Source organism: Poecilia reticulata, chromosome 3 (genome assembly GCF_904066995.2).
Source record: "Poecilia reticulata chromosome 3, P_reticulata-male-v2, whole genome shotgun sequence".
NCBI classification, from domain to species: domain Eukaryota; kingdom Metazoa; phylum Chordata; class Actinopteri; order Cyprinodontiformes; family Poeciliidae; genus Poecilia; species Poecilia reticulata.
In genome coordinates this window covers 7,169,406-7,196,169 of record NC_088832.1, presented here as the reverse complement: position 1 = coordinate 7,196,169, position 26,764 = coordinate 7,169,406, and the positions used below count along the sequence as shown (strand labels likewise).

Below are 26,764 nucleotides of genomic sequence, written 5' to 3'. Positions count from 1 at the left end.
AAAAAAACAAGACAATGTCCTCATATGAAGATAAAAAAAAAACAACCTTTGCTCCTATTCCTAAAGTAACTATGATGTGTTGAATATGAGAGAAAGTGAAAAACAATGGACAGAAAAGGGGAACTGACTACGATAAGATGTCCAAAACATTGATTTACAACCTGAGAAAAATCAGAGACCCTGTCAGTGACGTTCCAGGGGGTCGAGGCCGCTGTCGCGCTGTAAATTTACCCTCCCACTTCACAATGACACGCCGCTGCGGGAGTGACGCAAAGCACCAACCTCACCCTCTCTACCCGTCTTTATTCTGCACAATTATTTCAGAAAAGTGAAAACTGCACATGGGAAAAGTGTTGGAAGCTCACTGAGAAGATGAGAGATGTTTTAAAAGTCTCACTTCCTGCTCCAAACACACGCATGCACGCACGCACGCACCCACACACGCACACACACACACACACGCACACGCACACGCACACGCACACGCACACGCACACACACACACACACACACACCAGCTGGCCTGGGAGTGTTTGTTTTGCACAATCCTGCCTTCTAGCTGTGTGTCTGAGAGCCGGTCACGTGCGGAGGTAATGTGACTGCCGTCTGCTGACATATGCGACGCCCTGCAGCCAGAACAATGCATGTAATCACATTAAAAGCACACTTCGAAAGTATTGATGCCCCTTGAACATTTTCCCACTTTTGTGAGGCAACAACCGCACATTTTAACATGTTTCATGTGACGGGTCTGCACAACCAGAGCACAGTTGTGAAAGGGAAGGAAAACGACGGCAGATGCTTCGTAGAAACACTTTCAACTTGAGTTACTGCTGTAAGTCAGCTTTGTACATCTAGAGATGGAAATTGCTGCTCGTTTTCTTTTCCAAAATCAGCTCCAGCTCGGTCAGATGGGATGGAGAACGTGAAAGTGTTGCCGCCTGCCAAATCTGTTGAGGATAAGACTAATAGTTGTCCTGTCACCTGAGCTGTAGATCTCCATAGTTACCATGGATCTCTTGGCTGCTCCTCTCATTAATGTGCAACAGATGAGCAACGTAGGGCTGCAGCTAACGGTTATTTTAGTAATGGACTATTCCACAGAATATTCTGACGATTAATTGTATATAAAAAATACATTTGCACAATCTGCAGATTTTTATACCGAGCCTTTTTTATACAGTGAAATAAACTATTCAATTCCTTTTTTTGAAAAATGAAAAACATTTTATTGAATAAAATGCAAAAACCTAGCATTCCTTTAAGTGTACGCTTGATCATTTGCAGCAAAGGTTGCAGTGGCAGCTAGAAAAATAAAAGACTTCTAACAACATGTGAAAAGCTCAGTTCTTTCTGCTTGACCTAACATCAGTACAGAGTAGGGCTAATCCGTTATTTTTTTTATTATTCGTAACTGACATTTGTTTTTAAGAAAAATTTAACCAGATAAAGCCAAATATATGCCACAGTTCTGGGTTGAAAAACGTTTTTTATACATCCTAAATGCAAAATGCATCTCTGTTGTCAAGTTTTGGCTTAATTCCTGCTCTGAGTGCATCGTTCTTTCAGCAAATTGTCTTTTTATTGTCGATTACTAAATTTGTTGTTTATTTCAGTAATCAATTCATCACGATTAATCCGATTAATCTGATTAGTCATTTCAACCCCAGAGCAACGCGCTGAGGGACGCTTGCATCCCGTGTGGTGCGACGTCTTCTTTGTCCTTCGGGAAGCTGTTTGTTCACTAATGCTTTCTATGAAACCTCTGAAGCCCTCACAGAACAGCTGGAGATACCGAGAAGTACTGACATACAGACTGACTCTACTAACATCCCGTGTGGTGCGACGTCTTCTTTGTCCTTCGGGAAGCTGTTTGTTCACTAATGCTTTCTATGAAACCTCTGAAGCCCTCACAGAACAGCTGGAGATACCGAGAAGTACTGACATACAGACTGACTCTACTGATCGTTTAAGTGGCTTCTTAGAACAATTCAAGTTGCACTAGATTTTATTTGGAGGTTTCACAATAAAAGGAGTTGAATATGTTTTTTACTTTTTGCTTCCTTCTTTCATTCACTTCAGAGGTCTGCACTACTTTATTTTATTGTCAAATAAAATACAAATGCAATATGTTCAAGTTAGTGGTTGTAACACAAAATGTAGCTAGAGGAGTACTGAAGCTTTTGCAAGCCACTGTATGAATATAGTTGTTTGGAGTGGATCTCAGAAGCTCAAGAAGTAAGCGCAACAGGTCTTAGCGACAGTGATATATCAGCAAGACGTCAGAGATATGCTAAAAACCCACTCCGACCACAATTAAAGCGAGCTGCATGGCATTTAACTTAGCAGAGCTTTTCCCATTAATCACGAGAAAAAGCACTGAATCGGATTTAGAAAATGAGCTTAGGAATGAAACATTGACAAACAAATCACCCCGTGATGCATGAGGATGCGAACCTGAAATAAAACCAATGAGGAAAGTAAATAAATCAGCGTTTCCAACCTGGGTCTGCAGTTGCGCAGCTCTCCGCCGCTCCATCCAGTAAATCGGCAGAGTCTGGGTTGGCAGCCATCTGATCCTCGACGGGAGTATCCATAGATGACTCGGCGACAGCAGAAGGTGGTTCCAGTTCCAAAGAGACACCATCTACGGTGTCTGACGGAGGATCAGCGTCCTGTGCTGAGATGGGGAGCTGACCCTCAGCCGACCCCGTGTCCTCAGGCTCCTTTAAGTCATCCTGTTCAGGCTGCGTTTGTACATTCCTACTCTCCTTTGCTGCCTCTGGTTTATCATCGCCGTCCGTCTGTTGATCGTCTTCAACGGGGCCGTTGACATTGACCTCTGATTCAGACTGGATGTCAATATTAACGTCAGAGCTGGAGGACTGCCTGATGTCACCTTCACCAGCTTCTGAAGTAGGGACTTCCTTACTGACTAAAAGAATTGGATCCAACACTGAATCCTGTTCAGGACATTCTATAAGCAGTTCCTCACAACTTTCAGGGATCAAGCAATCCATTGTCTTAAAGTCGTCTAGCAGCCCTGATTCAGACTCCAACTCATCTCTACTACCCTCTGAAGGGTTCAGGGAACTGACAGGACCAGCGTCCAACAGAAGCTCATTGTCGTCACCTAGTGAGTGTTCATGGTTTACGCTGGGTGTTGGATCATTTGAGTCCTCGGTACATCCTGTTGAGGAAATATCTACGTTCATAGTTTGATCTCCCTCCTGCAGACTGCTATTATCCTGAGTAGGGTGAAATATTTCCGTTGAAGAACTTCCAAAAGATCTAAAGCTTCCTTCGTCGTCACTGGAGACACGATGTGCCACGCCTGAATCCTGGTCAGCCTTCCTCTTAGTGAGCATATTTCCTAGTGATGACTGGTCAGTCCGTGTTCCTTCCTCGGCACTGTTCAAAACCCAAAAATTGAAGCTCTTGGGTTCGTCTGGAGCAAAATCTTGGAGTTTGGTGGCGTCTTCGCTGTGGCTGTCGCTCTCAGCTCCAACGTCGGTCCCAGAATGACGGGCAGCTTCTGGACCGGAGCCCTGCTCCTGCTCGGCTGCGTAATCCTGACCAGCTGTTTCCTGGTTTTGTTCTTGGCTGTTTATGTCTGGCGGAGGTTCCCCCTCACAAAGGCCTTCTATCAGCAGTAGAGGAACGGCAGATTCACGCTGCTCGATTACGTCACCGCAGGCTATCGCCGACGGGTCGGGGAGGTCTCCTGGGGTTGAAACAGGGTCCATTAACTCTTCCCTCCCAACCTCCTTTTCTTCCTCCTTATCTGGATTGAACCCATCAAAGGGATCTTGGGGAAGTTCTGTTTGTTCTTCCTCAATGTTCTCTCCTTCCTGAGATCTCAGCTTTGCTTCTGATTCAGTGGGGTTTAAAAGTTCAGAACTCCCCGACAATGGAGACTGGCCCATGACTGAAGAGTCTCCGCTGGCTGTCGTCAGAACCGTGCGCTCTGATCTGCCCTCCTCCTCTCCACTCCACACATCTCCCGCTTCCTGTTCCTCTCCCTCTCCGGCCTCCTGTTCTTCCCGGATCACAGCTTCCTCTGCCTGTTTACCGCAGCCTTCAGCTGGGACATTTCCCACAGTGTCACTTTCCCCTTCAGCCTCACCCTGTGCCCCTTCACTCTTGTCACACAAATTCAGTCCTGGACAGGAGGCCGCCCTCCCTTCCCACTCCCCTTGGCAGCCTTTTCCCTGAGAGTTTGAACTAAGACACACCCCGTCCCCCTGGGGTTCCAGGCCGTGCTGCTGGGGAGGGATTTCTGACGCCAGAGGCAAACTTTTGTCTTTCTCCGAGTTACGAGTCTCGCCTAGTTCACCTACGATGGAGTTGCCGCTCTCCTCTTTGATGCTTTCTCCCTCGCTCCCTCCGGTTTCTGAAAGCAAGCACTCTGACGTTGAGTGGAGCTTCTGGAGTCGATCCTGACAGGTTAAGTCTGTTTTCACACCGTCACAACACTCCGCAGCAGTGTGGAGTGAGTCCAACTGCAGCTCCAAGACAGAAACTCCCTGCAGAGGACAGAAAAACGTTACACTTAGGTTTTATTTTAGTAGAGAAACTAACAGAGCCGCACTCTTCCAGTCTCTTATCAACAGCCAGCTTCTGTGATTACATAAGGTGTTCCACTGCTTAAACAAACTGAAGCCTGAAGGTTAAAAAAAAAAAAATGAAAAAGACAAACAAACTGCAAAGACCAGGAGCTGACAGGCTGCCAGATGACACCAGTGGGACAGGAGATAAGACTCACCTTGGCATGGAGGTGGCCTAAAAAGTGCAGAAGATACTCCACGCTCTCCTGAAGGGTCGGAGCGCTGCGGCCAGGGCGAATGCTCACCGTCAGAGTGTGTGTGTTCAGCGTGGGGGAATTGCAGCACACCCGAGCATCCGCTGACACCAGCTGGAGAGTTTCAGATGCCTCGTCCGCCTCCGTCTCGGCCCTGCTGTGAAACAAGCGCCGTGACAACTTCCTTGAAAGGCCACTCCTGGTCGATAAACCTTCCAGGAAAACTTTTAAATCCTCCTCTCAAGTGTTCCGACTTTTTTTTTTTTTGCTTGCAGATTCGGTTCCGTAAAGCGGGACGCACCTCTTTGTAGGGCAGATCTGTTTGTGCAATCCTGGGTGGATCGCTTCAGCTCAACACCGAGGCCCGCTGGCTGAAGTCATCGGCCCGTGCTGAGAGTGACTTCACTTTTCAAGAGCCAAATGTAATCATCAACACATAAAGGGAGGGCTGGACGTTTTAAAACTACACCCGGCAACGGGGAAGCTCTCTAAGTGGCCGTTTTCTTTCAGTTAGTGGCATCCTCATTTTAAGTTAAGTACAAACTATTCTGCCATAAACACGCAGCATTTCCACTTTAAGATCCTCAACCCATTTAGTCAGCAGCTGGGTTTTTTTCTTTCTTTCTTGTACTTATATGTTTGTCTACAGAGGACTGGCATAATTTGACTCTACGAGTCTTTTCAGTAAGGAGGGTTATATTGTGGCTAATACCTGACAACTTCAACGGGAGCACAATTCGAATTCCCGAGCTACTTCCCATGACTGAAATGGGAATGCCACTTGCCTACAAATTGTCTCTATGCGCCGAGTTGGAGAAGGTTTGCTTCGGGGGCTGAGCGCCCATGTTCTTTGAATACTTCTATTGTTCAGTGAAGACAATATCATTGCAACAAAGGAAGGAGGAACCAAATTAGCGGCCTTCTGGTTTGCTGCCATACAAGTGTTTGCAGTGAACTTTTTCTTCCCTGCGTAGTCCTTCAGTTCCTGTCAATTCACACTTTCACTGTACATCACACTCATTTTGTACATGTAGACACATTAGTTCTTACCTGTGCTCTAAAACCATTAGCATCGACTCATTTTTCTTCATAGTTAAATCATTAGTTTTGAAGATAAATTACAAAAAATATTCAGGCTTCAAAGGTAATTGAAGTAATATGTATATTATTGTCTAAAAAAATCTGTATTTCATTCTATTCCTAGTTATTTTAATAGTGATCTCATGGAATATGGCATGGAGCCAATGTGTATCAAACCAAAACCCCTCCAAGTGGACCCTGCTGGTAGATTTACAGAGTCATATAGTCACATTTCCCAGCAGCAGAATGCAGGAAATTACTTAGAAATGTCAGGTGAACTGACGGAGGAGTTGATACCATTTTCTACTTGGGAAAAAAAAACATGAATGAATAAATAAATAAAAAGAAATCAGGTACAAAATGAACCAAAATTCCAAAGCTACACATGGAGCAAAAATGACCAGGTTATAGTGTGAGGAAGGTTTGGATGAACCATGGCTTATTTTTTAGAGCAATGTGCCTATAAAAAAAAAGTAAAAAAATAAATAAAAAACAGAAAAATGTCTCACTACTACCAATCTGACCATTTTTGAAACACAGGCTACACATGAGTCAGAATGTGAGATAATGAAGGGAATTTTTCTTTGCTGTGAGGTCCTGTTACATCTTTCAAATATACGTGTTGCTCTTGGTGTGCTCTATTTCGGAATAGTGGGTGAATACTGAGACCATTGGTGTGGAAATCACATTGTTCAAATGTGTGATGACCTAGTGTGTTACTTTGCTATGATAGATAAATATCATTTTATGCATATGTTCGTATTAAAACATTCAACTGACCATCTGGGGAATAACATTTCAGTGCTCCATGAATTTGTCCCAGAGACGTTCCTCTTTAACCTTTGCTACACACTGCCGGTCATCTGGCTGAAAGAATGCTTTTACGTCTTTTCTTCATAAATTCAAAATATATATAGTTTTTGCACAATTTTGCCTTAATTATTGCTCTGACTGTTTGCCTTTTTTATAATCTGCGTGCTCCACTTAATAATAAATCAATTGCTAAATTAGTTGATTATTTAATTAATCACAATTTGTTGAGCCCTAATAGCATGTTTATCAAAATAAAAAAAAAATTGAATAATTAATTTCTAATTTTTAAAAGTTATTTAATTACAATATGCTTTCCTTGTTTTGAGCATTTATGCATTCATCTGAGGTCGCAGCAGCATGAAAGAGTCAAACCATGCCCACGTCTAAGCTGCACTCACTCTGTGAGGAGCTCACGGAGATGTTCGTGTCCTCGCTGTGTCGCCACGGCAGCCGGGGTGTGACCTTCTTTGTTGACCAACCGAAGGGCTTCCCTGGCTCCAGGTTGCCGCAGCAGAAAGCAGGTCACCCGAGAAAGGCCACGCCGCGCCGAGAAATGCAGCAGAGTCTCCTGAGGGCTCAGGCCTGCGGAGGAAGAGACAGAAGATGACAAATGCATCAATAAATACAAACTCCACAAAACAAAGAGAGGCTGAAAAGAGCATGCAGCGGACCAGGGAAACCGATTTGTCGGTGCCACATACCATCAGCTGAAGCAGCTCGGCAACACAGAAACTCTGCCAGCAGAAACAGGCAGCGGCCCGGTAAACAACAGACTTTTCAGATATTTACTGACAAAGCCGCAGCTTTGTGCTGAATTCTTTTGTGAATAAGGTGTGAAAAAGATGCAACAAAAAATAACAAAACATGACTTTTGTGCAGAAAAATATTCTGAAGCTGGGTCTCACACGAGAACAATGAAATTACCAAAGCCGCTTCACATAGTTTCACCTCAGTAGAGGTGAGCCACATTCAAGTGCACCAGACTCCCAGTTTTAATTTAACCCGCTATCTGCCCTCTGCCTACGTCGACCTCCTAATAACACCGTAAACTGCTGAGACGGGGCCCTTTAAATTCCCACAGACAATGATGATTTATGTCCACACACACATACACACAAACCTCCTCATGTCTGCCAAAGCAACAGGTTCTGAGAAAGGTTGCCTCCAGCTTTAAAGACCAAACTGCCAGCTGATCCACAAACCAGCTCATATCCAGTCTGTGTAAATAAACATTTCTCCATCTTCCCTGATATGGCTGGTTAAAAAAAACAAAACAAAAAAAAACATTTCTGCTTCTAAAGGAAGCTGATCCAACTTCTGTGTAAAAACTTTACAAAGAAAAGTCTATGGACTTTTAAAGAAATATCTTAGTTAAATGAGTTCTGATCTGCAAACCGTGATGAAAATGTTTTGCACTGTGTGTGTGATTATTTGTGTGGCAAAAACAGGAAGCGTGTTGCAGCGCTTAGTGGAGGCCCAGAAATTAAAAAAGGGGACAGGGGAGAAACTTATCAGCACCTGAATAATTATCAAGCAACTTCTATATAATCAGTAGCGTCTGCAGATGAATGGTTATAGTCCATTTAGCCTGGGCCGGTCCCAACCACCCTGCCCTGATGAACTTTTAATCTAATTGCTGAAACGTAACGCTCCACTTGGTCGGGCCGGGGCCGGACTGGAATGCGAGATGCCAAACTGTGGCAGGAAATGCTTGGCTGCTGGGTTAGTTGGTGGGTTTACTGGAAGATGGCTGCCGTTCTAAGCCATGAAATTTTCACACAGAAAACGGAAAAGAATAAAGACAGAAAGTTCAGCAAATTAGTTCAGTTTGAAGGCTGAAAAAAAAAGTTTGCTGCTCCTTGGCAGAAACACAACAAACCTCTCAACTGGTTGCTTTGTATTGGATTTGTTTTTCCCACCTCTGCACATCTTAAGACTGAAAATGTTCACATTTTTCTTCGTAGGGAAATGAAAGTTCCCTCAGATTGGATGGATAAAAAGAATGTCATCTTTTTGGCAGAGATTTTTTGGCTTTGATCTGAAAAAAAAAAGGGGTTCCAAAGTTGGAGTTGAGACACTGCTTAGGATTGCAGATCAACAAGTCTGTAGATCAGGGGTTCCCAAACTTTTTCCTGTGAGGGCTACATAACTTTCCCCTTCTCTGCTGGGGGACCGGAGTCAGTTTGTAACAGAAAAAGTGTGACAATTGCAGGAGTGCCTAAATGTAAAAAAAAATTGTTTTCCAGAAAGCACAATCAAATAACCCTCTCTGGGTTCTTCACAGAAAAAATACAGGAAATAACACTATTTATGAAATAAATACCGTATTTTTCAGACTATAAGCCGCACCGAACTATAAACCGCAGATATCTCTTCCGCTCCAGGTTTTCCAAAACGATGCAGCAGCACGCAGCAGAGGGGGGTGGACACCCAACATTTGAGTCATGACAGGTCAATTGAATATCATATTTATTATGGTTGAAAAAGAAAAAGTTGCCAAGTTTAAATTTAACTGAACTGATTACGGTAGTTTCCGAACGGTAACTGTAACAGTAAAAGTGCTGATCCTTCGTGTCTGCTACTAGCATGTGCTAAATGAAAATAGGCGCTTTCTTCTTCTTCTTTAGATTTCAACGGCAGCTTGCATCTATTATTGTTGCACTACTGCCATCTACTGGATCCTAATATATATACCTCAAATTCTCATAATGATCCCAGTATTACTTAAAAAAACTGAAAAATCTTTTTCCCCTCAATGCTATTTAACTGATCAACAACATTCTCAAATTTCAATTCCCTATTAAAACCTAATTCTGTTTTAATGGGGCTTTCTTCTTTTATTTCCAATTTTGACTTCCAATGATTCACTTCATGCTGACGAGCCCCCTGGTGGTTGAAGAAAAATCCACATATAAGCCGCACCGGACTATATGGTTCAAAGCTTAGAAAAAAAGTAGCGGCTTATAGTCTGAAAAATATGGTATATGGAAAAAAATTTAAATGCTTTCTGGTATTGTTCAGGGGACCGGACCAAATGTAGAGGCGGGCTGTAGTTTGGGGACCACTGCTGTAGATCCATCTACACAATGTCTGTATCCACTTATTGTTGCAGGGCCATAGGTGCCTATTTCCAGCAGTCATTGTTCGAGAAGGAGGTCATAGGGCAACTAACTACATGTCCATCATGGGGCAAAACAAAAACACACAGAACAAACAACCATACACACACATGAACTCACACCTAACGACAATTTAGAGACCTGTTAACCCAACAGTCATGTTTTTGGAGTGTAGGAGGAAGCCAGAGAACCTGGAGAGAACCTAAGAAGGCAAACTCCATGTAAGTAAACAAATTTGACTAACTAAAATGTAGTAATACCTGCACACTCAACTAATAAGAGAGCATATGGAGTGTTGTGCTGTATTTTGAAGGTTGGACACAAAAAGGTTTGGGAACCATTGATCTAAACTAATCTAGGTGTATCTTTAAGGTCAATATCCAGCCAGATGTTAAACCTCACGGCGCAGTCAGGTACTTTGCAGCCTCTGATAGGTTTTCTTCTAGTATTGCTCTTTCAAATCTGTTATCTGTTAAATCTGTTATCTCCGAAAACAGATTTAAAACAGGTGCAGTATAACTGCAGATTACACATTCTAAAATAAACTGCTACAAAAAAAGCTTTAAAGGAGCAGTATTCTGCAAAAATTTACTTTTTTTTAGCTTTACATCATGTTATATTATTCCCTCATCAAAAACATACCTGGAGTGTTGCATTGATTCCGTCATGCATCTTCTCAGTTGAAAGCTGGTTAAAAACTATTAAAGGGCTAACAGAGGAGATGTGATGACTTCCTGAAAGTGGAGTTTCAGAAAAAGTAGGAGATACACAATTTCAAGGCATTTAAATTATGAAGTGAAATGTCTTTTAAGTCATATTTGATATATAGCCTTTTTATAGCAAGTGGAGATAACCGTGGAGATAACTTGATTGTGTTGTAAAATGGCACTGTGTGCTTGAGAAGCACGTAACACTGCCTCTTTTTAAATGCAAAGTTATATATGGGTGCTACGGTAATGTAAAGCTGGTGTATATGATAAAATCACATTAATTCCACTGCAGCCATAAAGGATGGCATTAACTCGTAAAGAGGGAACAATATTTCTCCTACAAGCACAAAGCACGTCTGCTTTATGAAATGATACAAGATCAACTCTACAACACTGAGCTGATCAAAACTGCGGATCCTTCAGACAGATATCGATTTTTGTTGTGAACCATAGCTCACTGTCCAAAGATAATTTGACACCTACTACAGCAGCCTGCTCAGACAAACTAGGAACTGTTAAACCGTTTTAATGACATGCAAGATTTCCCAGGTGAGATGAACACCCCCCCGACAACAATAAATAGCTGGCGGTAGTGTGAGATCAGTGGCTGCTGTGGGCCCACAGCGTGAAGGATGACTGAGATAAACCACCGTCACCTCCACCTACATTCCTCCGCTATCCATCATCTGACAGGTCTGATAAATGGAAGAGCGGGGCCGCGCTCCTATCCCCTCCCCTGCAGTTCACCGTTGCGGAACGTCTCGCGTTGAAGAGGTGACATATTGCGCAGCAGAGCCTATTAGAGTGCACATCACTCACCGCAGCTGGAAGCAACTTTCCACGTCCAAAATGTGACAACTGATTGCGCTGCAAAAAAAAAAAGGGGGGGGGGGCGGAGGGTGTGTCTGTGTGTGTCCATTACGTTAACAAGTGGATCTTATCTAATTGAGAGGAAGCCCATTATTGAATTCATCCGTTTATTTCTCCGGCTGAACACCAACGACAAACAGAATATTCTTAAGTGCGGAGGCTCTCAATCCCAGCGGCACGAACTTCCTGTCCTGTCAGCCCGTTTTCGTCAGTCTCGCTGAAATATTTCGCCGGTTCTTTTGCCTTGGTCCAAACATTCAAATCTGAGCTGAACCATGAGATATTATCTTCGCAATAGCCAGAGGCAGAGGCAGCACACTAACTACTCCCAGAAGTCCTATTTACGCTGCTTCACACAGAGCAATTACCTCGCAGAGTTTATCATCCACATCAGCTCATTTAGTTTCCTTTAACTGATTAAAGTGAAATGAGTCAACGGCCGGAGAAAATTGCCACTTTAATTTCGATAAAACCGTGTCTTAGTTTGCACTGATACAGCCACTTCTCACAAACCAAGCTGCTGCTGCCTCTGCCCAGAGAAGATGAGGACGAGAGCTGAGTCTAAGGTGTTTTACATTGTTTGAGTAGTTACTGCTACTTCCATAGCAACAAACGATGTTATTTTATGGAGGTTAAGGTATGATAAGTTTGGATTTGGTCTTTCAAAGACACATAAGAACCATTTTGTAAGCTTGGAATATTAACACCAAACAAATGTGAACAAGTTTGAAAAAGCTGCAAACATTCAGATTCTGGAATGACATTGACCTAAGCCTCATTGGAAATTAATAAGTAAAAACATACAGCTAGAATCAAATCAGGATCTTGTTGACAGCTATAAAAAGCTTGGAGTTTCTATGCAACTTACTAAATGACCTTTGTGTGAATATTAAAGGAATAGGATTATATATTTTATAGCCACAATTTGTAGCACAGTCCAGTAAATGTTACCTTCAGTTGTCATAAAAATGGACCTTACCACAGGGGCCGCGTTTCATTGGCTAATGCCCATTTTACGTCACAGCGCAGCTACCACGTGCTTGACCGTCTCACAAACACAAGCTACAATAGTAAACACATGCTAATGTACATTGTGGACTAGCAGACCGGCAGAAAGTTTTTGCGTCAGGACTCGAAAAAGAAAGGTTCTCCACTGTCAGTGGGGTATCTGTACAGGCGATGTCAGGTACCTTGATCGGATTTGTGGAACCAAAATTCACAGATTTCCAAAATCTGAAACGGAATGCCTTGCTTGGATCAAAGCAAGGCTTAGGCACACTCACACATTTGCCAACAACAGAAATCACTAATTCAAAAGTAACCCTCAAAACCCCGAATGCCAGACTTACCCAGCCTTGCAAGAACAATAGGCGTCAGTGATCTTGTCCACAGCTATATTTATGCTGAGGGTCTGAGGATCTGCTGTTTTCCTCATCGACCGGTAGCATTTAGCTGCAACGCGCACAATGTTGGAGGCATCGCGTGGCTCAAACACCTTGATGTCATCCAAAAAAGATGACATGAACTTGTTGGTTCCCCTGTCCATTGTCGTGGCTGATATATTGTGAAAATCCGGCAGAAATGGTACCCTAATCGACTCAGAAATACTCTGCAGAGAGTCAGTCGAAGTGAAAGACGCAAGAAGCTAAGCACCACGAGGCTTTGTTTGTGAGTCATGCAGCACGTGGAACTTTCGAGGGGCGTTTCTGGGCGGAGCTTGGTAAGGTCCATGCTGTGTACTTAAATCAAAATTGACTATAATTGTGCCTCTGTCACTTTAAGAAGCTCCTGTTCTTTCTGACACTCCTCTTTCACCATGTCATGACAGCATTGTTTCTCCATCAATTTTACAAATGTTCTTTGGAGAATTGGACTGAGAAGTAGTTTGTATGATAAACAGTTCTACCAGATGTTTGCTAATTGCTGCTGCTGCTAGTCTGGAGGAGCTGTGAGGGAAGAGACAGGGAGGGGTGATCTGTGAGGCGGAAGCTCGTCTGGAGACTGAGAATCATCTCACCTTAAAAAATTTTTAAATGCATCTTTAAAAGTCCAAAATTAGCACACGTCAATGATGCTGATGCTTCTCACTGGCATTTCAACATCGGGTACATAAACCTCTACGATGCTTTGAAGCTGTCAACAGTTTCTGGTAGGGAGGCCGGATATCAGGAAGAAACGGATACCTTACGGACAAATTCGACACAAGCATCTTGTGTTTCCCAGGCAGTTTTCACCCTTCATCTAGCACCATTCTGCTTACGTGCATCCTCTCTATACAGCCATTGTTTTGTTTTGTAGTTGCATTACCGAGAAGCATGACAGCTATGTAAGACTGAGACTTTATTAGGCATGGCCTCTGCAGACTGGTTTTGCTCTACAGTGTTAGTCAACGTCGCTTTCGCTCCTTCTGGTGAATTCCACACCTCGATAACGCTCGTCATTTCGCGTTTTTTGTTTGGTTAAGAAGGGTCCGTTGTGGCTGCTCATGCATTAAAACCAAACTCAATCTTCAATGAAAAAATAAATGTAGTCACACGATCCATGTTGTAGTTAATGAATCTTTGCGTCGTCACGCTTTTCCCATCTGCTTTTAATGGCTGGAAATAGACCGGGCATATTAGTTTTAGTAGAGAAAAGCAGAATTTGCTGGGATTGTCTTTGAGTTGCCTCTTCTCCTAACTACAACTATGGCACAGCAAAACCCCATAGGTCCAGTCTTGCATGGAATGGATTATAACCTTTTTTTGTTATAGACAAATGGTTTTATAATTGAATAGCTATAATTTTTATAAATGTATTCGAGCCCATTCAAACAAGTGGTTCAGACCACAGTTACCGCAGACGTTACTGCTCTAGCTGCTGTAATGTAAAATATGGTTAATTCCACTCTGCTTCTGCGCTAATGGTGCTTCTGAGTAAGAGAGCAAGATATTCTTTTGTAAAAGACAATTACTTCAATCAGACAATAATGCAAATTACACACACTGAGTCAGTACATAGAAACAAAAACAACTTAACAGTTTTGTGTTGTTTAGCTATAATATAGTTCCCTGCAAAACCATTCATAGCCCTTGAACTTTTTAACATTTTAGCATATCACAACCAAACTTTAATGTGTCTATTGGAGTTAGACTAACAGAAAGTTAACATAAAGTGGTTACCAGACGTTTACATACAGCCAATAAAAAGATACATCAACTTTTTTTTCCCTCACTGTCCAAAAAACTTTTTTCCATTTGCTGAATGCAACAATAAAGAGGGAAAGAATATCTGTGTATGTAAATTTCTGGTTTCAGCTGAAGTTGTGAATAGGAAGGAAAAGAGTAGGTAGTTTTCAAAACTTGTCAAAACACTTAAAGGCATAGCTTTTAAGTAGTCATTTTATAACAAAATCAAGTAATATTACCTTCAGTTGTTATAACAATGCTACATCAAATATGACTCAAAAGAAATTTTACTTCCTGATTTAACATGTTGAAATTGGGCCTCTGTTTCTTTAAAAGTTTCTGCTCATTCTGAAGTCACCACAACATGGATCCTATTTTAACCCTTTAACAATATTTTTACCAGTGGTGCACTGACAAGCAGCTCGTATGCTGAGCTCAGCAGATGCGCAGCTCCAATAGGTGTTTGCCAATTGGCATTGGCTAGTCTGAAGGAGCTTGGAAACCACAGCTCCTAGAAGGAACTGTACCTAAAAAAAAAGGAGATGCACCTTCTGTCCCTCCAGCTGTTTTGCACAGCTGAACGGTTGCCACTGGAGATTGAAGGATTTCTCAAACATGCATAAAAGACCCAAGGCAACACTCCAGTTATGTTTTTGATGAAGGAATAAGATAATAACATGATGTAAAGCTAAAAAAAAGTCAGTTTTGCATAATACTGTATGATTGTTAATTAATAACAATCATACACAAAATTGGTTTATCACAAAAGTTTAATATGATTCATTATTGTTTTTGGTAGCAACATCACAAACTGTAAAAAACAAACAAAAGCCCCCAAGTAAGAGTAGTTCAGCAAGGCGCTGCATGCAGTGGTTTTCCAGGCTCACCGGTGCTGTTGGCCTGCTTGTTGCCCAGTAGGCTCCATCCCGGTGGCAACACGAGGTGGTGGAGGGCCAGTGCCAGGTTCTCATCCAGGCGCTCACACTCCTGCACTGGAATGTGACACTCATCCAGGAGCAGGGCCCCGTCAAGGCCATCGGCCCGGCCTGCTGTGCTCACCTGTGTGGAAGGTGATTACAGAGAGGAGTCGACTTTTTAGCAGAGGAGAGCGAACAGAGTTTTTGGTGCGTGCTCCTTTTAAAAAAAGTCGAGCACGAGAGCATCAATCAGGCGCCGATAAATAATGGAAGATGTAAATGTAGGGAGTCGCGTTAGCACGAGTGCAATTTGGTGCTGGACTGTGTTATTGAAAACATCGGGTTCAGCGAGTAAAGAAAATAATGTTCCATTTAGAAGCGCATGAACGCCGAAGTCCGGATCAATTTCCTTCCCTTTGATTGTACATTTATGAGAGACTCCGAGCTGAGAGAAGGAGAATTCAGTAATAGAGTATTAATGTCAGACATTAGGGCAGCAAACAAAAACAAAATGTATTATTTGGTTTCCTGCTCTCAAGTGCTGCACAAGATCTGGTGCTATGGGAGATGAAATGACGGCTCACCAAGAACTGGGCCATGTCAAAAGCCAAATCCTGGACAAAGCTGAATCGATGCTCAGCCAATGGAGCCACGCACCCCGGGCAGGGCGCTGGGTCCTCAGGGTCCCTGGAGGGAGTCTGGGTGGCTGAACACAAGGTGACCAACACCACCTCGCAGCAGTCGTGAGCTACGATACAATGAGAGAGAAACAAAGAGAGATCAGAGGAGGAAAACCAGCCTTAAGACGACTATTCTTTTTTAAACCATTCAATCAATATAATTCATGTCACTTTTTTGTATTTTTTCACCCTTTTTTTCCCTGCAGCTGGAAATAAAATGTTTTAGAGAGCTTGTGCTACTTTCATTTGTGAATTGTATAAAAATAAATAAATAAATAAAAAACCCCGATCAACACCTCAACACCTTTTGCATCTATTAAACCTGCAGTTTTAACCCGTTCTGTTTTTTTTTATCATAATCATCATCAGTCTCTTTTCATAAAATACATAAACATTATTCTAAATTATAAGATGAAATTTAGCCAGGGCTAAATTACTTTGATTGTTCTGACGATTAATCAATTTATTGATTAATCTTATAATAGAAAAGGATTAGGCAAAGATTTCACTTGAGCCTTTTTATACAATACTACAACATTTCAAACAACTCAATTCCTTTTGTAAATAAGAAAATGTTATTGTCTGAAATGCTAAAAAAAGGCATACTAACGTACAAACCTCAGCCTTTTCTGATTAACTCAATGTCAATACAGCTGATAAACATTCACAAGTTTATTTGCATCTATTAATGCATTCTAGTACTGTACAAAAAGGCTTATACGGTTAAATTAAAAATTTGCAGAATGTGGCATTTTTCTTATTCGATTAATCGATTGTCAGAATAATCAATTCCTAAAATAATCATGGGGAGGAGCCAAAGTTATGTTTTCAAACATCCATCCATTTTCTTTACACCCTTGTCCCCTAGTGGGGTCAGGAGGATTGCTGGTGCCTATCTCCAGCTAACATTCCGGGCAAGGGGCGGGGTCACCCTGGACAGGTCGCCAGTCTGTCACAGGGCAACACAAAGACAGACAGGACAAACAACCATGCACACACACACTCACACCTAGGGAGAATTTGGAGAGGCCAATTAACCCAACAGTCATGTTTTTGGCTAATTCTGGTCTTTAGAAATTGGTTAAGTTGTATGTTTGGATTAATGAGCTACCCAGAAGAGGACTGTTCTTTGAATAATTAAAAATATGAATTAATATTTAACATTTCTGCCAATGGGGACTTTACTGAGACCTGATATTAGCGTTCCATGAGAATCTTTCAAGATGGGTTTGATCCAGCCTACAGACGTTGTGCAGTCTTATGAAAGCAAAAGTGATGAACAGACGGTTGATACTGACTGAAAGTACAGCAGTCTGACTAAGTAACAACCCTGACTTATTTTCGTCTACAAAACGCACGTTGACAAAGTGTGGAAATATTAGGAGAATGAGGCTGAATTCATGACATCCTCTGATAGTTTTCATTAAAAAGCTCTATGCTTCAGTTTGGAGCTGCCTCCCTGTCACACTTGCACGGTTCCCAGGGACACTTTAGTCATTTCCTTGACGGCAACACTTCAGCAGCTCCAGCGACGGCCGACGTTTAGCTCATTAATGTGATTTGCCGAACTAAAGACACTCAGAGTCACAGATTAACCTGACATGCGTGTTCCCAGGCTGTGAGGAGGAAACCTGGGCAAAGAACGGAAAACGGGAAAAAAAAATTTGCAAACTGTATTCAGTACATATTCATTATTTCAGACTTGCAATGCTGGAATAATTCCAACTCACAGAAAAATTAAAAGCAAATACCAGTAATCTTTATCTTACTGAAACATTTATCCAATTGAACTCCATCGCCTTTGTTGACAAGTCAGACTCCAGCAAATTAACAATGCACCATGCCATCAGTTATATTTTGTTCATGCAAATGAATACAATGAATGATGATGATCACAACAACAGAATGAGCGTGGAGGACCGAGGTCTATGCAAATACACTGCAGTTGCATGAAACATTTTGGGATCCCGTAAAATATTTGGTTGTTTCGAAAGAAATCTTCTCATATCAATTTTTTTCCACAAGGGCGGGGGAGGGACTTCCTTTTCCATCTTGCAGTCTGCTGTCAGGATGATCTTCCTTGGATCTGGTCATGTTGGTAGTTGTCATAAATGTCCTCCAGTTGTAGATTTTTTCTTCAGTTTTGATTGTTGATTTATTTGACTTTCTTAGTTATATTAAATGATCTCACTTTCCACAGGCCGTCTTAGGGTGGTAAATCTCTCATAATGTATCCAGTCCTGGCAGGTTTCCTGCTTCTAAAATATTGTAATCATTTGAACAACTACAGTACCGCCTCAAATGACAACATTCTCCGTGTGTGATTTACCACCGCGCGGCTCTACAAACTGAGACGGCTGATAGCAAGCCAAGTTTGTGTTATTGCTTTACTCGAGGGCATTTAAATAGCAGCGATTCACAGAATGCACCGTCATTTTTATTATTATTTTTTAAGCAGTCTGGGAAATCCGTCCCGCGGCATTCTGGCCGGCTCCAAGCTCGGCCCTATGGAGTCCAAATCGGCCCGACGGAAGAAGCGGCGAAGAGGAGCCGATCTGTGAAAAGAAAGTAACACCTCTCCGCAACCCCCAACAGATGGCTGTAATTCAGCTGAGCTCTTAATAAGATAACGCCGTTTATCATGCGCTGTCTTTATTCTTTACCTGTCAGGAAGGAAGGGAGACGCAGAGGAAAACAAATTCAGCTACCGCTCTTCATCGTGTCCTTTGTGCTTTGTGCTTCTCCTCACATCGTTCATTTTTGAACGTGGAAAAGCATCAAAAGGAGATTATATTTTCTGTTGTTTGCCAACTACTGTAACAGTTTTTTATACAGTTTATCGTTTTTAGTTGACTGTCCAATATGTTTCAAGCAGCTCTACACTGCACAAAACAAAACCTTACCAAGTAATTTTGGTTTAGTTTTCTACAGCAAAAATCTTAGTACATTGAAATAAGACAAAACTAACTAAGAAGCAACTTTTCAGTAGGATATGGGAGCTTATCTGAAGTCAATAATTCCTTTATATTGATGAAAAGTCTATTAGAAGATTATTTCACTAATAAGACATTTTTCCATGTTATGACTGAAATAATCTAGCGGTGAAACTCACTTTCATCAATATTAAAGAATTAGTTATGTAAAACAAGCTCCTATATTTTCTAAAACATTAATTGTAAGTTAGTTTTGTCTAATTTCAATTTGCACTAAAAAACTAGACCAAATATACTTGGTCAGATTTTGTGTTTTTGCAGTGTAACTCTTGCTTTACGATACCCAACTCAACAGTACAGAGAAAGGTTAAAATCAGAATGAAGCTGGTTAAATGGTGTTGAATGTGAACCTTTAAAAAATTGTTCCCTATTGAAAAGCAGCGGGCAGAAAGTGAATAGAGAGGAGATGGTGCAAAAGTTGCAAGCCCAGTCAGCAGATTTATACCAATAGTTGACAACCATTATGACAGACTGGGCAGCTTCTAAAAGGTTTATAGACAACCCCTTTTTACTTTTCAATCTCTTCACTGCACATCATTTTAAAACGTATAATTTATCAGTTTGTTTCTAGTCAATATTACCATTATTCTTTTCATTATGTATTGACTTTAGGAATAATCATGAGTGAAGAACAAAGTATTAGTTGGACACTCAACAGGACACATCGACTGTATCTAACGGAACTGAACTACACTGAAGCCGTTTTCGCACTGCAAGGAACGGTACGGAATGGAAAGGTTCCAGCCCTGTTGTGTTTGCATATTCAGGTCCTTCTAAAAAAATTAGCATATTGTGATAAAGTTCATTATTTTCCATAATGTAATGATAAAAATTAAACTGTCATATATTTTAGATTCATTGCGCGCCAACTGAAATATTTCAGGTCTTTTATTGTTTTAATACTTATGATTTTGGCATACAGCTCATGAAAACCCAAAATCCCTGTCTCAAAAAATTAGCATATCATGAAAAGGTTCTCGGAACGAGCAGTTAACCTCATCATCTGAATCAACGAAGTAACTCTAAACACCTGCAAAAGATACCTGAGGCTTTTAAAAACTCCCAGCCTGGTTCATTACTCAAAACCGCAATCATGGGCAAGACTGCTGACCTGACTGCTGTCCAGAAGGCCATCATTGACACCCTCAAGCAAGAGGGTAAGACACAGAAAGAAATTTCTGAATGAATAGGATGTTCGCAGAGTGCTGTATCAAGGCACCTCAGTGGGAAGGAAAAAGTGTGGCATAAAACGCTGCACAACGAGAAGAGGTGACCGGACCCTGAGGAAGACTGTGGAGAAGGGCTGATTCCAGACCTTGGGTGACCTGTGGAAGCAGTGGACTGAGTCTGGAGTAGAAACATCCAGAGCCACCGTGCACAGGCGTGTGCAGGAAATAGGCTACAAGTGCCGCATTCCCCAGGTCAAGCCACTTTTGAACCAGAAACAGCGGCAGAAGCGTCTGACCTGGGCTACAGAGAAGCAGCACTGGAGTGTTGCTCAGTGGTCCAAAGTACTTTTTTCGGATGAAAGCAAATTTTGCATGTCATTCGAAAATCAAAGTGCCAGAGTCTGGAGGAAGACTGGGGAGAAGGAAATGCCAAAATGCCAGAAGTCCAGGGTAAAGGACCCACAGTCAGTGATGGTCTGGGGAGCCATGTCAGCTGCTAGTGTTGGTCCACTGTGTTTTATCAAGGACAGGGTCAATGCAGCAGTTACCAGGAGATTTTGGAGCACTTCATGCTTCCATCTGCTGAAAAGCTTTATAGAGATGAAGATTTCATTTTTCAACATAACCTGGCACCTGCTCACAGTGCCAAAACCACTGACCATGGTATTACTGTGCTCAATTGGCCTGCCAACTCTCCTGACCTGAACTCCATCGAGAATCTGTGGGATATTGTGAAGAGAAAGTTGAGAGACCCAAAACTCTGGATGAGCTTAAGGCTATCGAAGCATCCTGGGCCTCCATAACACCTAAGCAGTGCCACAGGCTGATTGCCTCCATGCCACGCCGCATTGAAGGCTGCAAAAAGATTCCTGACCAAGTATTGAGTGCATAACTGAAGATAATTATTTAAAGGTTGACATTTTTGGTATTAAAACACTTTTCTTTTATTGGTCGGATGAAATATCCTAATTTTTTGAGACAGGGATTTTGGGTTTTCATGAGTTGTATGCCAAAATCATCAGTATTAAAACAATAAAAGACCTGAAATATTTCAGTTGGTGTGCAATGAATCTAAAATATATGACAGTTTAATTTTTATCATTACATTATGGAAAATAATGAAATTTATCACAATATGCAAATTTTTTTAGAAGGACCTGTACACTGAGGGCGCCATCAAAGCGGTACCGGACGTCAAACTAAACAATGGTTTCGATGTAGCGGCCGAACCCTTTTCCTCAGAGATGCAGCGGAAAACTTTTTCATTCCTCGTTGACCCATCTAAATCATTTTGTACTCGTTCATCAGCGAGTAAGCTTAGGAAAAAATTTACCTCATCATTAGACCAGGTGATTGCACTATATTGAGACAAATCCATTGCTAATTAAAACTAATAATAAAAATATTGAAAAGAGCACTCTTTACAAAATAAAACACAGTTTAGTGAGAGGCAGCTGTCAACGGAAAATCAATGTCTGACTCCATAACAACTAGCGGCCAATCAGCTGCTGATTCCATGCAGAACCGCTTGGCCGGCCCGATTGGAACCACAGCTCTTGTGGTTCCAAGGGGCAGGGTGGAACCGGTCGCAAGTTCTAATGCAAACACGGTCGAAACCGTTCCGTTCAGTTCCTTGCAGTGCAAAAACGCCTTAAAAATCACAAATGCTTAACTATCCCAAAAGGTAAAATGACTGTTAATGGTAGTCATCGTTTGGTATTATTAACCTTGGTTACTGGAAAACATATTACCTGTTACTCTTTAAAAAAAAATTAATTCTTGACAAGATCTTGTGTGCACAGTGAACTTTGCTCCTTGATGTGTTTGAAGCTGTTGCTCATTTACCAACTCTGCAGTCAGTAGTTCAACAAACATGGACTGAATTTACTCAATATGAGTTCAGCCAGATGTAATTCATCAGTCAGACTAGGCCTGTTGCGATAAACGATAAATCAATTAATCGCACGATAAATTAAACCTATCGACCTCATTTTAATTATCATCTTTATCGTCTCTTCCTGCCTTTTTTCTTTCTGTTGATGACACTGAATGAAAATTAAAAAAGGCTCAACTCCGGTGTGCTCCACTGACCCTCCCTTCCTATTTCCTTAGTGTAATGTCCAGCGCACACTACACGAGTTGTCGGTTGATTGTCGGCCCATTTTCAAAACCTGAGACCACACATTAGCCGACAGAAATTCTAGGTATAATGGTTTGATCGGGTTCGTCGTGCTGTGTGGTGTCCAGCCACATGGGCACAAAATAATTTTAAAATCAGGCGCTAATCAATGCTTTACTAGAATCTACCTGTGATGCATGTGGCTAGAGTCAGGGTAAAGTCCTGACTGAATGAAAATCATTGTAATTTATTTATGTCACGTTAACGATGAACAGCTGAAAACTTGCTGGGTTTATCAACTGCGGTAGCAATTTGGCTCCAACTCCTCCCCTTGTCATTTCTATATTCTTTGCACCAAATGTTGAATAAATATTAATGTTGTTTCCACATATCATCTCCAATGTCCGGTGGACTACGGGTCGCGCCGTGTCAGCTATTGGGATTCCCCTCCGTAATTTCCTCGCGGAGGAGAATCAGCGCTTTCTGATTGGCTACCTGTCACATTCAACAGGCTGCGTTGACTCGCCCAGTCGGGGAAAACCCCTGATTTAGATGGGAGCGGCCATGACAATCTACCGTAACACACCACACACTACAGGATGATCGGTTATGAAATCACCAGCGACAATCTTAGATCGGTCAACGATCTAAGATTGTCATAAGATTGAAAATAGGAGCAAAAAATCGTGTAGTATGAACTATTGCATTAGGTAGTCGGATGTGCCCATATTCTCCATTTAAATCTAGTGATTACTGAAGGGCAATATAGTATACAGACTTCATAATCTGCACTCTTTTGGTTGAATGCAGTATTTATTTCCACTTTGGCTTTATGTTGTTTAGTTTTTATTCATGTACGTTTTTTGTTAATGGAGACTGAGAATCCATTAACACTGGAACTGATTTAGTTGATCAGTTCCAGTGTTATGTGTTCTTTTGAAAATAAAGTGCATCTATCCGTGGCAGGAAATCGCAGGCATTATTAGTCATTTCCATTAAATCAGTGTCAAGATCTTGAAACAATATTATCGTTTATCGCAATAATTTTTTAGACAATTGTCCAGCAAAATTTGTTATCGTGACAGGCCTATGTCAGACTAATAAAAAATGAAAGAGAAAGATTCCTGTTGCTGCAAAATCCAACAGCAGGTAGGACAATAAATTATTGAATATTAGCTTAAAAAAAAACAAAAAAAAACTTGTAGTTCCACTGGCAGATTTTTTCACTTAGAGTAAGATATTTTTCCAGCTTTAAATGAAAAAAAATCTGCCAGTGGTACTAGTACAGTTTGTATTCAAGAATTATTGACTTAAAACAAGCTTTTATATGTTGTTGAAGAGTTGCCTTTAAGTTAGTTTTAATTCAAGTGTACTACAATAATTTCCACTAGACAAAAATCACAAAAATTGTGTGTCTATGCAGTGTAATGAAATCTTACATATTGTCTCAGAGTACATAAATAAACAGCATAATGCATCCAACAGCAATGTACAATTTTTCTATCTGCTTAGTGATCACTTGCTACTTTGTGTGAAATATGAATAAATACTTTTAAGGTTTGTAGTGACACAAACTGAGAAGAAAATGTAACTGGTATATATAATTCCCAATGCAGCGCAAATTGAGTTTCAGGTTTTATTCTTCTAATCTAATTTAGTCTATTTTACCTATTGAAAATAGAAACTTTGAAAACAGGAGAGACGTTAGATCATATATGTGTGGATTACTGTCTCTATCTGTTCCTGTTGGGAGTAGCCGAGGTTGCGGAGGCTTGGCTGCGGAGGCTTGGCTGCGGCGGAGGCTGCGACTTACCGGGACACAACGCCTGTAAGGTATCATGGCTGCTCCTCAGGGTGCTGGTTAGATGTCTCTGTGTGCTGCCGGCAAACAGCAGGAAGTAGTCCACTCCCCGATCATCTGCAGCCAGCTCTTCGTCGGAAAGCTGCACTGTGACAACACATCGACCCTGCTGAGACAAACGGGACCGTAAGTGGAAGGAAGAGAAAATTTAAAAATGGCATATTCATGAAGTAGAATGTGTGCAAAAATTATTAGGAGAGTTTTACTTTTGACTTTCCGAATGACTTCTTTAAAACCTTCCAGAACATGCAAACATGGAAAACTAAGATTTTGGTTTGAGACAATAAAGCATTTTCTTCAACATTTTTTTTGAAAACGTGCATTTTTGCATTTCAACATTACAAAGTCAAGATTAGGGGAGGACGATATGGACTTGACGTTTCATTGTGATATTTTGTTGAAAACGATAACAGTGATGTTAAGACCTATTTATTACGTTTTTGTAGGGCTGCAACTTATAATTGTTTTAGTAATCGATTTATCCATCAATTATTCTGACGAGTAATCAGAATAATTATTCTGATGTCTAAATGGGTTTCTAATAGAGATGTGCCGATCAGGTTTTTTCCTGCCGATACCGATCACCCATGACGGCCAATCACCGATACTGATCACATAATTATTATTATTATTTTTTTAATCATAAACACTACCGGTTACATTATGTGGAAAAAGGAACCATGAATTCACCTTAATTTAGACAAAAACTTGTTTTTAATAACTTTTTCCAAGAAGAAAACTAAACAAAACAGGCATTGTGCAAATTGTACTGCTATCGGTAATACTATCTTTGACAGACTGATAACATATGAAGGCTAAATAATGCAAAGAGCCAAAATAAAACTTCTCAACATTGCCAAAAAAATTCAAGTATAAAACTTAACATTCAAAGGCAAATACATGTTCCATTACAATAAACAATCCAGAGTTACTGAATGAAAACTTCCTGATAGCATGGCGGCTAGCTGATTACTGCTAGTTCTGAGTGGCTGTTTCTGACTGAGCGGAGTAATTATGCAGAACAGGGAGGAGATCGATTATTTTTTTTAGAGATTATCTGTCTCATGTTAGGACAGCGAAAGTTTTAATACGTATGTAAAACGTATTTTTTTAAGTTAGATGCTGCAGCTTTAAACAGAAGTTCGGTGTGAGAGTCACTACCAGGTGGAGCAGAAGCGGCGCTCCGTATGTGAAATATTACTACCTGTAGCGCGTAGCAGCGGTTCAACAGCGAGAGCAGAACCAGCGTCTTACATCGCAGCTCGAAGACTTAAATAATTTTCCGGGTTATTTGTTTAGCTTTCTGACCGTCATGCTAATCCGGGTGAGTGTTTGTAGCTGTGCTCTGTTTTACCTGCTATCTGATCCTCCATATGCCTTTTTTACTGCAGTGAGCCTCAATGTAGCCAAACGCCGTCAAGTATGGTATTGTTTTTATGTCGTATTAGCTTCGTTGTGTTGATGCATTTTAACCTGCTTCAATTTTCCGCCGCAACACGCAAACTTCCCCATTCACTCAGTGCGATATAGTTACACATCGCTTAGGATTTGTTGCTGAGCGTTTGCGCAGTGTGAAGGAAAGAGGAGACCAGCTGCACAGGCAGGCTGCGAAATGAGATGCAGGTGATCGGTATCGGTAACAAGAGCCAATGATCGCCAATCACCGATCATGCACTTTTTCCCGAAAATCGGCCGATTATGATCGGTGACCGATCGATCGGCACACCTCTAGTTTCTAATACAATATTAGAAACAAATTAAAAGATGCAAATAAAAAGAAAGTATTTTTTAAATAAGAAAGTAAACATTTTACAGCCAAAAATGCAATACTTTAGCATTAAATCTCAATTGAGTGAAGATTAAAAAAAAGGGCCACTTCTAAAATTTTGGCTAAAACATCTTTAGAGACAAAGGCATTTTTATCTTAAATGCAAAATGTATATATGTTTTGTACAGTTTGGGTTTGATTACTCCTCTGAATATGTTGTTTTTTTCAGCAAATGCCATTATTTTGAGTCTGCACAATTAACGATAAATCAATTACTAAATTAGATGACAATTAATTCAATGATCAATAAATGGTGAGTAATCCGATTAATTGTTTCAGCCCTTCTTTTTGTTAAGTAACCGCAAGGCTGTGAATGCAGCAATAAGATAGAAAATAGAAGGAAAATAGTAAAAATAACACTCCTGACAGTGTCAGGAGACTTTAAACATCTTTAATTGGAATTTATCGTGACAGCGATGAATAGAAAATATTTTTATGATAAGAGAAATTTATGAAAAATAATAAACAACATAATAAATGTCCACTCCTAATAGTGATTAATCACAGGGCCAGAGTGTGATTAAGCTGATTAAAATGTTTTAATCGATTCAACAGCAATACAAAATACAAGCAGTTTAAAAACATACCACAAAAGCGTTGGCCATTTAGGACCAGTGATGGCAAATTGGGCAAGTTT

General features: G+C 41.0%; 1 protein-coding gene across 11 annotated transcripts in view; it reads right to left on the bottom strand.

Moving 5' to 3' along the window:
• akap13a (A-kinase anchoring protein 13a) overlaps window positions 1-26,764 on the bottom strand; it is a 140,503-nt gene that overhangs the window by 80,576 nt on the left and 33,163 nt on the right. For 6 of the 11 annotated variants that reach the window (XM_008404818.2, XM_008404821.2, XM_008404828.2 and 3 more), the window contains exons 3-8: window positions 24,252-24,408; window positions 16,062-16,225; window positions 15,448-15,619; window positions 7,093-7,276; window positions 4,766-4,958; window positions 2,504-4,526 (exon numbers count right to left, since the gene is read on the bottom strand). In XM_008404818.2, coding sequence (XP_008403040.1) covers window positions 2,504-4,526; window positions 4,766-4,958; window positions 7,093-7,276; window positions 15,448-15,619; window positions 16,062-16,225; window positions 24,252-24,408 — 2,893 coding nt within the window. The remainder of the gene's footprint in view (window positions 1-2,503; window positions 4,527-4,765; window positions 4,959-7,092; window positions 7,277-15,447; window positions 15,620-16,061; window positions 16,226-24,251; window positions 24,409-26,764) is intronic. The other 5 variants (XM_008404820.2, XM_081605000.1, XM_008404819.2 and 2 more) reach the window with 3 other exon arrangements.